The sequence below is a fragment of the Ursus maritimus genome, unplaced genomic scaffold, assembly GCF_017311325.1.
Source record: "Ursus maritimus isolate PB19 unplaced genomic scaffold, ASM1731132v1 scaffold_13, whole genome shotgun sequence".
Taxonomy (NCBI): domain Eukaryota; kingdom Metazoa; phylum Chordata; class Mammalia; order Carnivora; family Ursidae; genus Ursus; species Ursus maritimus.
This window is the reverse complement of record NW_024423675.1, coordinates 20,385,688-20,398,902: the sequence shown is the minus strand read 5'-3', so window position 1 is coordinate 20,398,902 and position 13,215 is coordinate 20,385,688. Positions and strand designations below refer to the sequence as shown.

The 13,215-nt window shown below is 42.9% G+C and overlaps 1 protein-coding gene across 1 annotated transcript in view; it reads right to left on the bottom strand.

Annotated features, from left to right (window-relative positions):
• Positions 1-9,164: 9,164 nt before the first annotated feature.
• The window catches only part of LOC103677009 (coiled-coil domain-containing protein 162), a 42,550-nt gene continuing 38,499 nt past the window's right edge, over positions 9,165-13,215 (bottom strand). Inside the window, exons 15-16 of the mRNA XM_040628104.1 lie at positions 11,299-11,426; positions 9,165-9,357 (exon numbers count right to left, since the gene is read on the bottom strand). Coding sequence (XP_040484038.1) covers positions 9,247-9,357; positions 11,299-11,426 — 239 coding nt within the window. The 3' untranslated portion in view covers positions 9,165-9,246. The remainder of the gene's footprint in view (positions 9,358-11,298; positions 11,427-13,215) is intronic.

Below are 13,215 nucleotides of genomic sequence, written 5' to 3'. Positions count from 1 at the left end.
TTAGTATGTTGTTTTTTATTAACTGAAGTATTTTTGCATTTTGATTATGAAATTTAATGTTGGTGAATTTATCCGATCAGTCTGTTTGGGGATGGGTTGTCTACTCACTTTTTCTTGCTCTGCAAGCCCAGCAGGTAGGCCCGGAGATGCACAGTCATCAGCGGAGGACGGAGCTGCTGAAGCTTGTTAGCGCTTTAGTGCTTTCAGCAAGTGAATGCTGTCCATCCGTTGTCTTCTCGCTTGGCATTGTTGCTTGAGAAATCTGTCCTCTGCACGGATCTTTGTTTTCCTTTGTTGCTTTTTAAGATTTTTCTCTGGCTGGTTCGAGCAATTTGATGACGATGTGCTATGTTTCTTGTGCTTGGGGTTTGTTGGGTTTCTTGGGTATATGCTTTTCATCAGATTTGGACGTTCTCAGCTGTTGTTTCTTCAAATATTTTTTCCTATCCTTTCCCTTCTCTGTTGGGGATTCTGGTCACACGGGTGCTGCTGGAAGTTGACCCACAGCTCATCCATGTGCTGTCTAGTTTTTTAATCTTTTCCTGTTTCATGTCAGATTCCCGTGTTCAAGTTCACTGATGGCCACAGTTTAATCTGTTGATCTTGCCCAGTGTAGTTTTCATTTAGGATGTCTTCATTTCTAGAAGTTCACTTGGGGTGTTTTTATACCTTTCGTGTCTACGTAACCATTCTTTAGTGTTTGAACATACAGTGGGTTGTTTGTTTTTTTAATACTTAGGTCTGCTAATTCTAATACTGGGTCAATTTGATTTTTTTGCTCATTATGGGGTCATACTTCTCCAGTTTCTTTGCATGCAAGATTGAAGGTATAACCTGTTGGGTGCTGGTTATTTTTGTTCTGGGCCATAGAAACAGTTTGATCCTTTTTAGGTCTTGCATTTAAACTTCGTTAGGTGGGAGCAGAGCAGCATTCATTGGAGGGCTAGTAGTTGCCCAGTTCTGAGGCAAGACCCTTCCGAGTAGTCCGTGCCCCTGGATCGTGAGGCTTTCTAGTCTGGGCTAGCGGGGCAGGCTCTGTTCCTAGCTTTGTGCGGGCTTCCAGGTGCTGTTTCCTGGAAACATTTCCCCAGCCCTGGGTAGTTAGCTCACGCCTCTGCTGATCAGTGTGTTGCTGAGGGTCCTCTTTCTGTGGCTTTCCGCCCTGGTGCTCTGCTCTGCAACTCCAGCTGCCTTCAACTGCCTTGACTTTCAGCTCCATCTCCTCAACTCAGGAAGTGCACGGGGCTCTGTCTGGGTGTCCTCCCCCTGCTTCGTGGCTTAGAAATTCAAGGCAATAGGCTGGGTGGATCGTTTCCTGTCTTTCAAGGATCACTGTCCTTTGCCCAAAGTCCAATGTATCGAAAACTACTGTTTCATGTGTGCTGTCCAGTTTTTCAGTTTGAGGGTAAATGCAATCTCTTACTTCATCTTGGCAAGAAGAAAAAGTTCAAGATGGGGATTTTGAAGTTTTAATTTTTAATTCAAGGAATATATAAATACATATTCTTAAATATTTTTTCTTCAACTATACAAGGTAAGTATGTCTGCTTTGATGGTCCCTCAGTCCCTTCCCCTTGTTTGCTCCTCCACTTTGCAGAGGTAATCACGGAACTGGGCTGGTGTTAAAGCCCCCACTCCGCCGGCGTTTTTTATGTACTGTGTGTATCCTTAGAAAACACATACTGTGGATTTTTGTTTTAACAGCAGCCTGCAACTTCTTCTCACTCGCTACTTCTTGGAGATCTTTCCAAGTTAGTGTATGTGGCTGGACCAAATTCTTAAATTCTCTGAGGGCATATGTAGTATGAGCATCCTAAGTGTCCACTTACTGAAGGATAGTAGGTTTGCAAGTTTTAGTCTTCAGTAACACTTTTGCAGAGCATATCTTTGCACCTGCCCCTCGTTTACGTGTGACTTTCTTGCTAGAGTAACCATGGAGAAGTGGAGATCTGCACCATAGGGTTTACACTTCGAACTTTTTAAAAATATATTTTATAACTCCTTTTTTAATTTAAATTCAACTAACATGTAGCGTATTATTAGTTTCAGAGGTAGAGTTAGTGATTCATCAGCCTTATATCACACCCAGTGCTCATTACATGTGTCCTCCTTAATGTCCATCACCCAGTTACTGCATCTCCCCACGCCCTCCCCTCTAGCAGCCCTGCTTGTTTCCCGTGATTAAGAGTCTCTTACGGTTTGTCTCCCTCTCTGATTTCAGCTTGTTTTATTTTTCCCTCCCTTCCCCTATGCTCCTCTGTTTTGTTTCTTAAATTCCATATATGAGTGAGATCATATGATAATTATCTTTCTCTGATTGGCTTATTTCACTTAGCATAATACCTTCTAGTTCCATCCACACTTTGTATATTTTACAGACTGAGATTGCCTTCCAATTTCCACCAGCCAGGGGACCTGAGAGTTTTCTATATCCTTTCCATCTGATTGGCAAAGTTAAATTTTAATACTCTGGTGAGTGAAATGATTTATTTGGTTACTGTCCTTAATTTGTACTTCCTCTGTGAATTGTCTTTTTTGGTTGTCTTTTCTTAATTGTAGGATTTTTTATCTTAAAATGTGCTGGGTGCTCACCTATGGTCAATGGATTTTCTTCAAGTCTTTGTCTTTGACTATGGTGCCTGTATCACCAGAGTACAATCAGGAGACAGAAGCCAATACGAACAGGGGAAGTTTGACCCAAGAGTGGATTGGAGTGATAGGACATATAATCTGTAATATTTTAAGAAATACAAAGCAGTCAAGAATTCTAAAGAATACTGGTGTAGCAAATATAAGAAGTGGCCACTATCTGTTCTCCCTCAAGCTGAATTCCAGAAATAATTAGGATACAACCTTGGCTCTCTGGATGAAGTTAGTGGTAGCTGCAAACCCACCACCAGGCAGCTATGGGGAAATGATATACCGGTGGTAAGCTGTGAAGTCTGGTAAGCTGTGAAGTCATCCGAGGGGATGCAGGGTGAGCCACGCACAGGCACCACACCAGTGACATTCCACTGCTAAGCTGTGTGCACCGCTAGAGTTTTGCCCAGAACGGGGAAAAGAAATTCCTCCAGTACTGTCTACTGACAAAACATCATGCCACCTAGCAAAGAAGTATTCTATTCACTCATGGTTCAACTCCATTGTCATTGTAATGGTGGAGCAGGCAACAGGTGGATTCAAAGCGTAAAGCCCTTCTTTCTGTCAATTTATGACCTCCCACTACTTAATATTTATTTTGCCCTTGCTGAGAATCTCAAGTAGTCAGTTCTTTTCCTGGTGGTGACCCAAATATTACTACCAAAGCGTCTGAATCTTCCACTGTCCTACCTGTCTTGGTCGTGTAGTTTTTCATTAATCTTTACTAGTGGGTATGGAAGTACTCAGGCACCCAGACAACCCCCGTGTTCCAGATATGGTCCTTGCCTCCACTGTGTTCCAGCAATACAATCTCCTCTTGGTAATCAGGATTGACCATTCCAGCCAATAGGGAAACACCTTTCGCTGCCTGTTGGTCTAGTGGCTTATGAATCCCAACGGGCAAGTGGCAGTCTCATCTTAGATCTAACATCAATAGACCTGTTGTGTGTCTCTGGTTGAAACAAACCTTGGGAACTAAGACCTCCCAAACAGCTCAGCTTGAGGTTCCTGAGTTGAGAAGTATAGTCATGAGGAGTCACGCCCACTTCTACCTCTTGATTCCTGGGTTCATATGCTACTACCGTGAGACAACTCCATCCTTTCGAAGTGGTATCTCCCAACAGTTACAGATGAGTTTTCAGTGAATTATTCCACCTTTCAATTAGACCAGCCCCTTCTGGGTGTTGGAGGATATTAATTTCACAGGCATGAGTTCGCGGCAACATTTCCTTTACTGTGAAATTGATTCCTTAATTAGAAGCAGTACTAAAGGAAATGCCATGATGGTGGATAAGGCATTCTATGAGTATGTGCCTCAGATAGTAGTGTGGGCAGAAGCATTATAGATCATATCCAGAATGTGTGTATATTCTACTAAAGATGAATCTCTGTCCTCTATGATGGAAAAGGTCCAATATAATCAAACTACTATCACGGGGATGGCTGTTACCCATGAGATTAATACCCTATTGCAGCCTCAGTATTGGTCTCGGCTCTTGACAGGTTAGGCAGTAGCGGGTAGTGCATGTCAGCCTTGGTAAGGGGAGATCCATGTTGTTGAGCCCATGCATATAGCCTCTAGCTCTGCCACCATGGTCACGTTGTTCATGGGTCCATTGAGCAAGCACTGGGGTGGCTGGGGAATGAGACTGATTAACACCGTAGAGTGCATATTTTATCCTCCTGATTAATAAGAGCCTCCTTTGCTGTAGACGCCCTTCAGTGACATGGGATATGCATATCTTCAGTGTGTTCCCATTCCAAGATCCATCCACATGCCTTTTTCCACATTTACTAGTCACCAACCTTTACTATTTCTTCCAAGTCTCTGACTATCCAACCAAACCACTAGCAACTACCCGAGAATTAGTGTGGATGTGTACTTCTGGCCATGTCTCAGATCAGACACAGTGGACAACCAAATGTACTACTTGCAGTTCACACAGGGAAGATTTTCTTGCACCCCTTCTTTTTAGGTTCACTACTGAGTGCACTTTTGGGGGGATCCAATATATCCTACAGACCTATATATAAACCAGGTTTGATTGTTTTTCTGGGCTAGCTAGTTGTTGGAAACACCCCAGACCAGAGGTATTGATTGAGGAAGAGGAGGCAACAGGAGTTGGTGTTGAAAGAGTCTGAGCCACATGTTCATGGAAGCTATTTGTACCTTTCAGATCTGCTCAAGCAAGTTAGGTCAATTGTGTACTATTTCCACTGATGATAGATTGCTGCTGTGCAAGCTCAGGCTTATGACCAGGTTGACTCCCAACACCCAAATCACGATGTGAGGCTTGGGCTACCTGCTCCCCTGCCGTCCCATGGCTGGGTAATCAGTCTCTGTGAGGCACAAAAGGGGAAGAGTTATCTTCGAAAGAGGGCATAGGTTTGCTCCAGGGTTCTGCCCTGTGTTTCTGCTTGACAAAGGCTCCATACGTGCCAGGGTACCTTTAGCATCACTGGCTCTGTTGGATCACAGGACCTAGGTGGCAGAGCAGCTGACACTGTAGCTCAAATTCATGACAGAGCTTCCTGTTGCTCAGCTCCCCACTCAAAACTGGTAATCTCACAGGTAACTCTACAGGTGGGTTGAAATAGCAAACTCAAATATGGTACGTGTTGCCTTCAAATCCAAAAAGGCCTACTGAGTATCATGCCTTTTTTTCAAGGTATATAGCGTGAGCTGAAGCAAACTGTCTTTCTCCTCAGTGGAAGATATTTAATGTGCTCCAAACCACTGAACCCCCCGACACTTCACTGGGGTCAACAGCCCCAAATTTTTGTGGAATTTTTCACCTTCTAGTTCTTGTATGTCTTACTAAAACACCAAGTATTTACTACCTCCTACTCATCGTATCCAATCAGCATAATGTTATCAACACAGTGGACAATCACATGGGTGATGATCGAGGTCTCTACAGACTATATCACAGTAGAGAGTAGAACCGACAAAGCCTTAAAGCAAGACTTCGACAGTATACTGCTGCCCTACCAGGTAAAAGCTAACTGCTTTTCACAGTCCTTAAATTTGTTATGGAGCAAAAGGCATAACAAATTGGGTCAACAACTGCATAACAAATGCCAGGAGGATATTCATTTGCCCCAGTAAAGATACTACATCTGAGATAGCAGCTGCCATTGGAATCACTGCCTCATTAAGATGGGAACCTGAGAGTCCCTAGTCATTTTCCAAGATCCACCTGTTTTCTGCACAGGCCAAAGTGGTGATTTAAGTGGCAATGTGATAGGTATCATCACCCTTGTTTCCTTTAAGTTTTGATGGTGACATTAATTTCTGCAGTTTCCCCAGGGATATAATATTGCTTCTAGTTTACTTTCCTGAAAGGGGAAGTTTCAGGGGCTTCCAATGATCTCTTCCTCCAATAATGAGCCTTCAATTCATGGCTTAAACAGCAATATAGGAGTCTTTTCAGTTGTTAATTATGTCTATTCCAATGATACATTCAGGAACTGTGGAAATACCCATGCAGCAGGTCCATGGATTGACCGGGTCCACTGTAATTAGTACCTAGACTCCTGTTACCTCACTGTAACCCTTCGTTTTGACCGGTGAGCCACGGTGTGTTCTGGGTTCCCAGGAATTAGAATTAACTTAGAGGTCATGCCTATTCTTCACCAAATCGTCTAGATATCTCTTTTCCTCTGATGAACAGTAACCCTGGGAAATGATTACAGATCCTTCAGGAGAATGTTTGGAAGGTTTATGCTATATACCTGCAGCAGTGGTGTAGGGTCCTTCCTCAAGGCGACCCAGCCTCCCATGACGTCAAGGGTCTGTGAATTGACTTAAGTATGGAATCTGAGTGACAGACAAAGACTCTGCTCTGTGCTGACTCAAGCCAGGTTTTTGGTTACCAGAGTTTCTCCTGTTGTGTAGATCAAGCAATATTCTAATTGGCTGCCCATATGATTTCATTCAGGGGGACACACTGACCACCAAAGATCTCTATGTGCCAGGTCTATAATCTGACTACTGATATGTCCCTGATGCCCTTTATAATAGACACACCCACCCTGTCCTTGGCAGTTGCCTTCTGCTATTCTGGGCTTGCGTCGTGACCACTGAAATGAGAGCCCATCCCAACAGCAATGAGAAATGACAAGATTGTGATTTCAACTGTCATTGTAATTTAGCATTCTGCACAACGAAAATTTGTGCTTGATTCTTAGCAGTATTACCCCTGTGACTACAAGAAATAAGAGATTTTTTTAAAAGCTACCTTGGAAGCGCTCTGGTTTTCAGACCATGATCTGAGCTGAGAATTAAAGGACCAGCGCTTGTCATTTTCTTCTGTAAGTGCTGGAGTTTATCCAAGAAAGTCCATCCCACACCCCGGTATTTATGGTCATCGTTATTGCCATGAGAGTCAGTGTAGTAGCAATTTAGGCTCCCAAAGCACATGCTTCAGTAGGCACTTCATCACAGTCAACCACGGGTAATGACTTGGTTGACTGTCATGCCACTGCATGCAAAGGATCACTGGCGTTCCCTGTCTCATTGTCAAGGAGCTCAGCACTGCGGTCAAGCCCAAGCCCCATCTTTGTGAGTCTGTCCCCTAAGACCACTCCACTAGTGGTATCTGTTCTGTATTACTCATGGGCCAATTAAGAGATAGAAACCATGCAGTCATCAAACTGTGAGAAAGTTTAATATAAAGGATTATTAACTATAACAAGGGGTTGAAGTAATGGGAGGACTGGCTGGGAAGCAATAAAGAGAGCTCTGAAGAATATAGAGATAGCAGATAGAGTGAGCAGTGACTACCCTCCAGAGCTGACATCCTTTGGAGAGAGTGTGACCAAGGCTCACCGGATGGGTGAGAAGTTCACTGAGGCTGGGAAGCAGCCCTCACAAAAGGAGGAGCAGGAGGAGAAAGCCCTTCACAGAAGGCGCCATGCCAGTGGCCCTCCACCAGGAAGCTTCGTGCTCTTCCGTGCGTTCTTGCACAGAAGCCTGGTGCCACAGAAGCCGAAGACACGGCAAGGGCTGCTGAGAGGAGCACCCCAGAACCTCCTTCTCCAGCGTCTCTTCAGTACTCTCTCCTGACAACGCTTAAAATCTTGCAGTAGGCAAAGAAGAAATATTTACAGGGTCCATATTAATTATATCCAGCAGACAAGGTTGAATTTAGAGCTGAGAGACATAAATTGATAACTGGTACCATACTTTGTCATGTTGAATTTTTAGCTTTGACATCAAAGTCATCGATCTTCCTCTTGGCTTTTGTTTTTCATGTTCTATTTCAGAAATAAGTTTATGTGTGTGTGTCTGTGTGCATGCGTGTGTGTGCGTGTGCATATAGATTCGGGGTTCACTGTGTATACTGGCAGGTGATAATGTTATTCTACTTCAAATAGACTCAACCTTATCCTTAATTTGAAAAAGCTACATATATCATATATAAATTTATGTATGTAAATGCTTCACTGGCCTTTTCTTTTCCATTCATCTACCTATTTATTCCTTTACCCAGGATACATTTTTTTTTCCTGTCTGAAAAAAAAAAAAAAGACTTGGATTAGGACTTTTCAAAAGTCTGAAGAAAGTTTCAGTATTTGTAGGAAGAATAAAAAAACTGTTAAGAAAGGATGATGTTCTTAAGTGAAACAAACAGAAATAAGTGCTCTGAAGTTTATTTAGATTAACCTGTGCTGATTTTTCTACTTGCTAATAAATACTGCTTAGCAGCAATGCCCTCTCTCCTGGTTCACAGATCTCATCAGCCATCTAGAACCGATAATGAGAGGCTGTCGGTTGACTAACGGCAAGGCCTTGGTTGTAGAAATGCAAATCAACTCTTAGTTCTTTTTTTTTTTTAAATATTTTATTTATTTATTCGACAGAGATAGAGACAGCCAGCAAGAGAGGGAACACAAGCAGGGGGAGTGGGAGAGAAAGAAGCAGGCTCATAGCAGAGGAGCCTGATGTGGGGCTCGATCCCATAACGCCGGGATCACGCCCTGAGCCGAAGGCAGACGCTTAAGCGCTGTGCCACCCAGGTGCCCCAGTTCTTTTTTTTTTTAATGTTTTTTTATTATATTATGTTAGTCACCATACAGTACATCCCTGGTTTCTGATGTAAAGTTTGATGATTCATTAGTTGCGTATAACACCCAGTGCACCATGCAATACGTGCCCTCCTTACTACCCATCACCAGTCTATCCCATTCCCCACCCCCCCTCCCCTCTGAAGCCCTCAGTTTGTTTCCCAGGGTCCATAGTCTCTCATGTTTCATTCCCCCTTCTGATTACCCCCCCCCCTTTCTTTATCCCTTTCTTCCCCTACCGATCTTCCTAGTTCTTATGTTCCATAGATGAGAGAAATCATATGATAGTTGTCTTTCTCTGCTTGACTTATTTCACTTAGCATTACGTGAAACAACTCTTAGTTCTTAAAACCTAAGGCCAAACCCTACTTCACCTGGGACCTTTGGGATATAATCATCTCGTTCTTCCACACTATCTTCATAGTACTGATAATAAAAATCAGATAAAGGCTTAATGGAGGTTAGACTCATTTTTATTCATTCAAATGCTCAAGGAAATAAAATGTGGAAAAGGATACATGAGTACCAGTCAGGTCCTTATGGGATTATGGATGGAGCTGTGTGCACTTGAAAAGTTGAACATTGAACATTTTCTGCCACATTGGGTAGAAAGCCGTTGTCAGTCCTTTTTGTGTGTTTAATAGGTACCTGTAATAAAAAGAGTAAATAGATGTTAGAGATATCATCAAAAGTCACTGTCACTCACGAGACCGAGGTCGTCGGTCCAGTCTGGGGCAGGCCGTTCAGTGTGCCTTCTTATTTGTGTGCAAATACTTGTTTGCCACTTGTCATAAAGGGAACTGGTCACAAATTAAATCTATCAACAGAAAGCCATTTTCATCTAAAGAAAAAAGATATCCTATACGTGGAGTAATCTAAAAATTCCTTAATATTTTATCATTTGTGTTAGTGCAGTGTTCCGTTTTTTAGAAAATCACTTGTGGTCTTACATTCCAGCCATGTATAAATTCTTCTTCAATCTGTATTTATCTGATTTACCTTACAACTTTCTTAAGAAGTTGGAGCTTAGAAAGATTTGAAGAGGCTGCAATTCTTTTGTGCCTTTCCTGGACCTTGGGCTTTTTGCTTGGGGTTTTTAGAGCGTACACAAGCCAATGGGCCACAAAACACTTCCTTATTTATTAGGGTCTGTTTAGACCATCACCCTTCTAAATACAGTTGATCTCCTCAAATGCAGTTAGCTACTTAAGCAGCCTTCTCAACCATGAGCTTTAATCACCAACTACCTCCTTAAGAGCAACCCTTGCTCTTTGGAGTGAAATGGGCGTGGAATGAATCTTAAAAGCCCTTGTGGTCCCATACATACCAACTGAATATTGTTTCCTTTTGGAAAAGGCTTTTGCAGAAACAGACATATACTAGAATTTCACCTTTTGGTGAAAGATGACTGCACAGAGATTGGTAAGTCAAGCAAATGGCGGGCATTAATAATGTGGTCCTATTTGTCCAAGGACCTCGAATGGATGTTCCTGACCTGTTTCTTCCCTTTCTGTGTGTGACCCCTTAACTTCATGTTCAGAAATACTGCAACTAATTTTTGGTCCAATAACTAGACCATCAGCTGCAGAATTATACCCTCAAAAAAGACCTTAAAATTGGCATATTTTCTCTGACAATATGATTAAATCTTTTCCTTTTAATTTTTCACAAAACAAGAGACAAGAATTCTTAAATGTGTTGACATGTAAACTTCTGGAGCGGATTCTGAAAAACAATGGGGCAAAGAGTATAATACTTATCAAAGTAGTGCAGAGAAGGCAGTGGAAGAGGGTGTTTTTACATAGTTTAGTTTACATAAACTAAAAGCTGAAATATTTTTAAAAATCTTCATATATGTGCTGTACCTTGACCTAATCTGTGTTCGAAGAATTTCTCTGGAGGATAGATTTCTCACATGTTTTAAAAATGACTTCTGAAACTTTCTGCTCTGCCAGGGAACTCAGATAAGAGATCTGATGCTGCTAGTTAATTATTGTAGATGATGGAAGAAAAAAAAGAAATTCAGAGACATATCACTATGAGGTGTTGATACCGACTTCCACATCCATTTATTTAATTGTAATTGAGTAAGTGCTTTGGGGCTGAACTGTTTCATCATCAGAATTCTATTACCGAGGAGTAGCATCAGCAAGATGGCAGAGTGGGAAACCCTGGATTGTCCTTCCCACAAACACATCGATTCAGAAACAATTCATGAACGAATTCCCCTTGTGAGAAATCCAGAATTTTATTATCTAGACCCAACTATCTAGATAAGAGCCTGATTTTTTTTTTTAAAGATTTTATTTATTTATTCGACCGAGATAGACAGCCAGTGAGAGAGGGAACACAAGCAGGGGGAGCAGGAGAGGAAGAAGCAGGCTCATAGCGGAGGAGCCTGATGTGGGGCTCGATCCCATAACGCCAGGATCACGCCCTGAGCCGAAGGCAGACACTTAACCGCTGTGCCACCCAGGCGCCCCAAGAGCCTGATATTTTTAATGTAAGTTTGAAGTGAACCTAAAACCATAATTTCATATTTACATTTTTCATTGTTTCACATATATAATCACATTTATCATTACTTACAGTGCCTGGCCTTTGAATCCTTCTTGTTATTTTACCCCTCATAAGATTAGTCTTTAAAAGGTGTTGCTGGGAGTGTCTGGATGATGTGGGAGCAGAACGTAGGGAATACTGAGCCCGAGGTAGAAGGCCTATAATGTTAAAAAAAATGTTAAATTATATCTCCGGTTGCAGTGTATGGGCCTAGATCTAATCCACAAAATTTTAGAGTTTAAAATGAGCATCTAATCTAGCTTCATCAACTCTGAGGGAAGTTGCCAAAACCTGGATGGAATCTTTTGCCTGAGGGTCACATGACCAAGTGAAAGAAAAGGATATGATGGCTGACTTGGATTATGATGGGTAGAAGTGGACAGACTTAGGGATATTCAAATTAATCAGACTTGGTAATTCACTGGATTTGTAGGGTGACAAAGAACAGCTCCCAGATTTCTGGCTCAAGCAACTGGATAGATGTTAATTTTATTTTACGGTGGATTTTATGATCCTGACACATACAGACTCAATAAATAATGGTTGGTCACAAGATTAGAAGGGTAGATGGGTGGGAAATACGAGTATGTAGAGAGAAAGCAGATAAAGATAAGTTCAAGGCCCCTGAAAAAGTAGGATCAAATGGGATCCCATGCATCTGGGTTGGCCCTCGGGAAAGGGCACCTTTTCCATTTTATTAGGAGGGATGCGGAAGCTGCTGAGTATCTAATGTAGGTGGGCTGGGCTCAAGATATAGAGGGGGTTCCCACCTGATGGCTTTTAACTGCTCTGTGAAACTGGAGGTAAAGTGCTGCCTGGGGAGGAGGACAGTGTTTGAAGGTCTGAAGAGGCCAGGAAGATTTAAAATAGTTGCTGGGAAGATGAGAGAGTGAGCTGACCCCATCCTCGGCTCCAGGGGAGGGACATGTGAGCTGGTCCTAAGCCCACTGAGCATCTTAGTCTCTGGCTTTAGTGATTTGTTCAAACCCGGGCACGTGACTGGAGTCAGCCTGTTTGAGGCTGATTCTTTTTAACTGTCCCATTTCCACACTGACTCTTGTTCCTTGAGTTGAAAAAAAGGGTGGAAGCTACAGCGATGGCGGCCATCTTGCTTCCCATGGGGCTCCACTTCCTCTCTGCTCCCAGCGTTCTCAGAGCCCAGAGATATCGAGAGAGAGATCAGTGCTAGTGAAAAACGTCAAACCCGGACCAAGCAAACTTAAGCCAGTCTACCTCTGAACATTTCACATTTTCGTCAGCCAAGTGATTTCATTCCCCACCCCCCTTAAGCATTTTAGAAGTAACTACACGAGAACATATTATAGTTTCCCAGGAGTTGCAAGATCCTAAGGGGGAATCCATGCTAATGCCAAGTAAAGAGAGCTTGCCCCTTAACTCTGCCTTTGCCTCTAATGCTTCTAATGTGGGGAGCAGGGTGGCTGCTGCTACCACCTCTACAGAAAGGAGAGACCTCAGTCACCTCATGCTTTCAGCTGGACAACAGCTGGGAAGGGAATGGGAATGGCTTTTACCTTTTAGCACTAATAGTGTAGGTGGTACCAGGCTGTCCCCTTGGAGGCTGGGAACTAAATAGACAAGTATGACCCACTCCCTCTCCTCTAATGAATCTACATACAGGGAGTCCTCCACAAACCCCATCTTGTCACTGAGAGAGGGACAGATGGGGGCTGAGGTTTAGGAATAACTTCTAGCTCTGCTTTCAGGGTAAGAGGCTTCTCTTTCACTTCTGCCACATCCCCAGTCCTGGTAATTAGGGTTCTGCCCCCTACCTGTCTTGTGCCTCCCTCTGCTTCTCTTTCCTAAATGTGCAGTTGTTGGAGGACATGGACGGCAGTTTGAAAGGACATGTTAACCCAGAAAGAGATTAAAAAGATGCTTGGCTGGGGCACCTGGCTGGCTCAGCTGGTAGAGCATGTGACTCTTGAT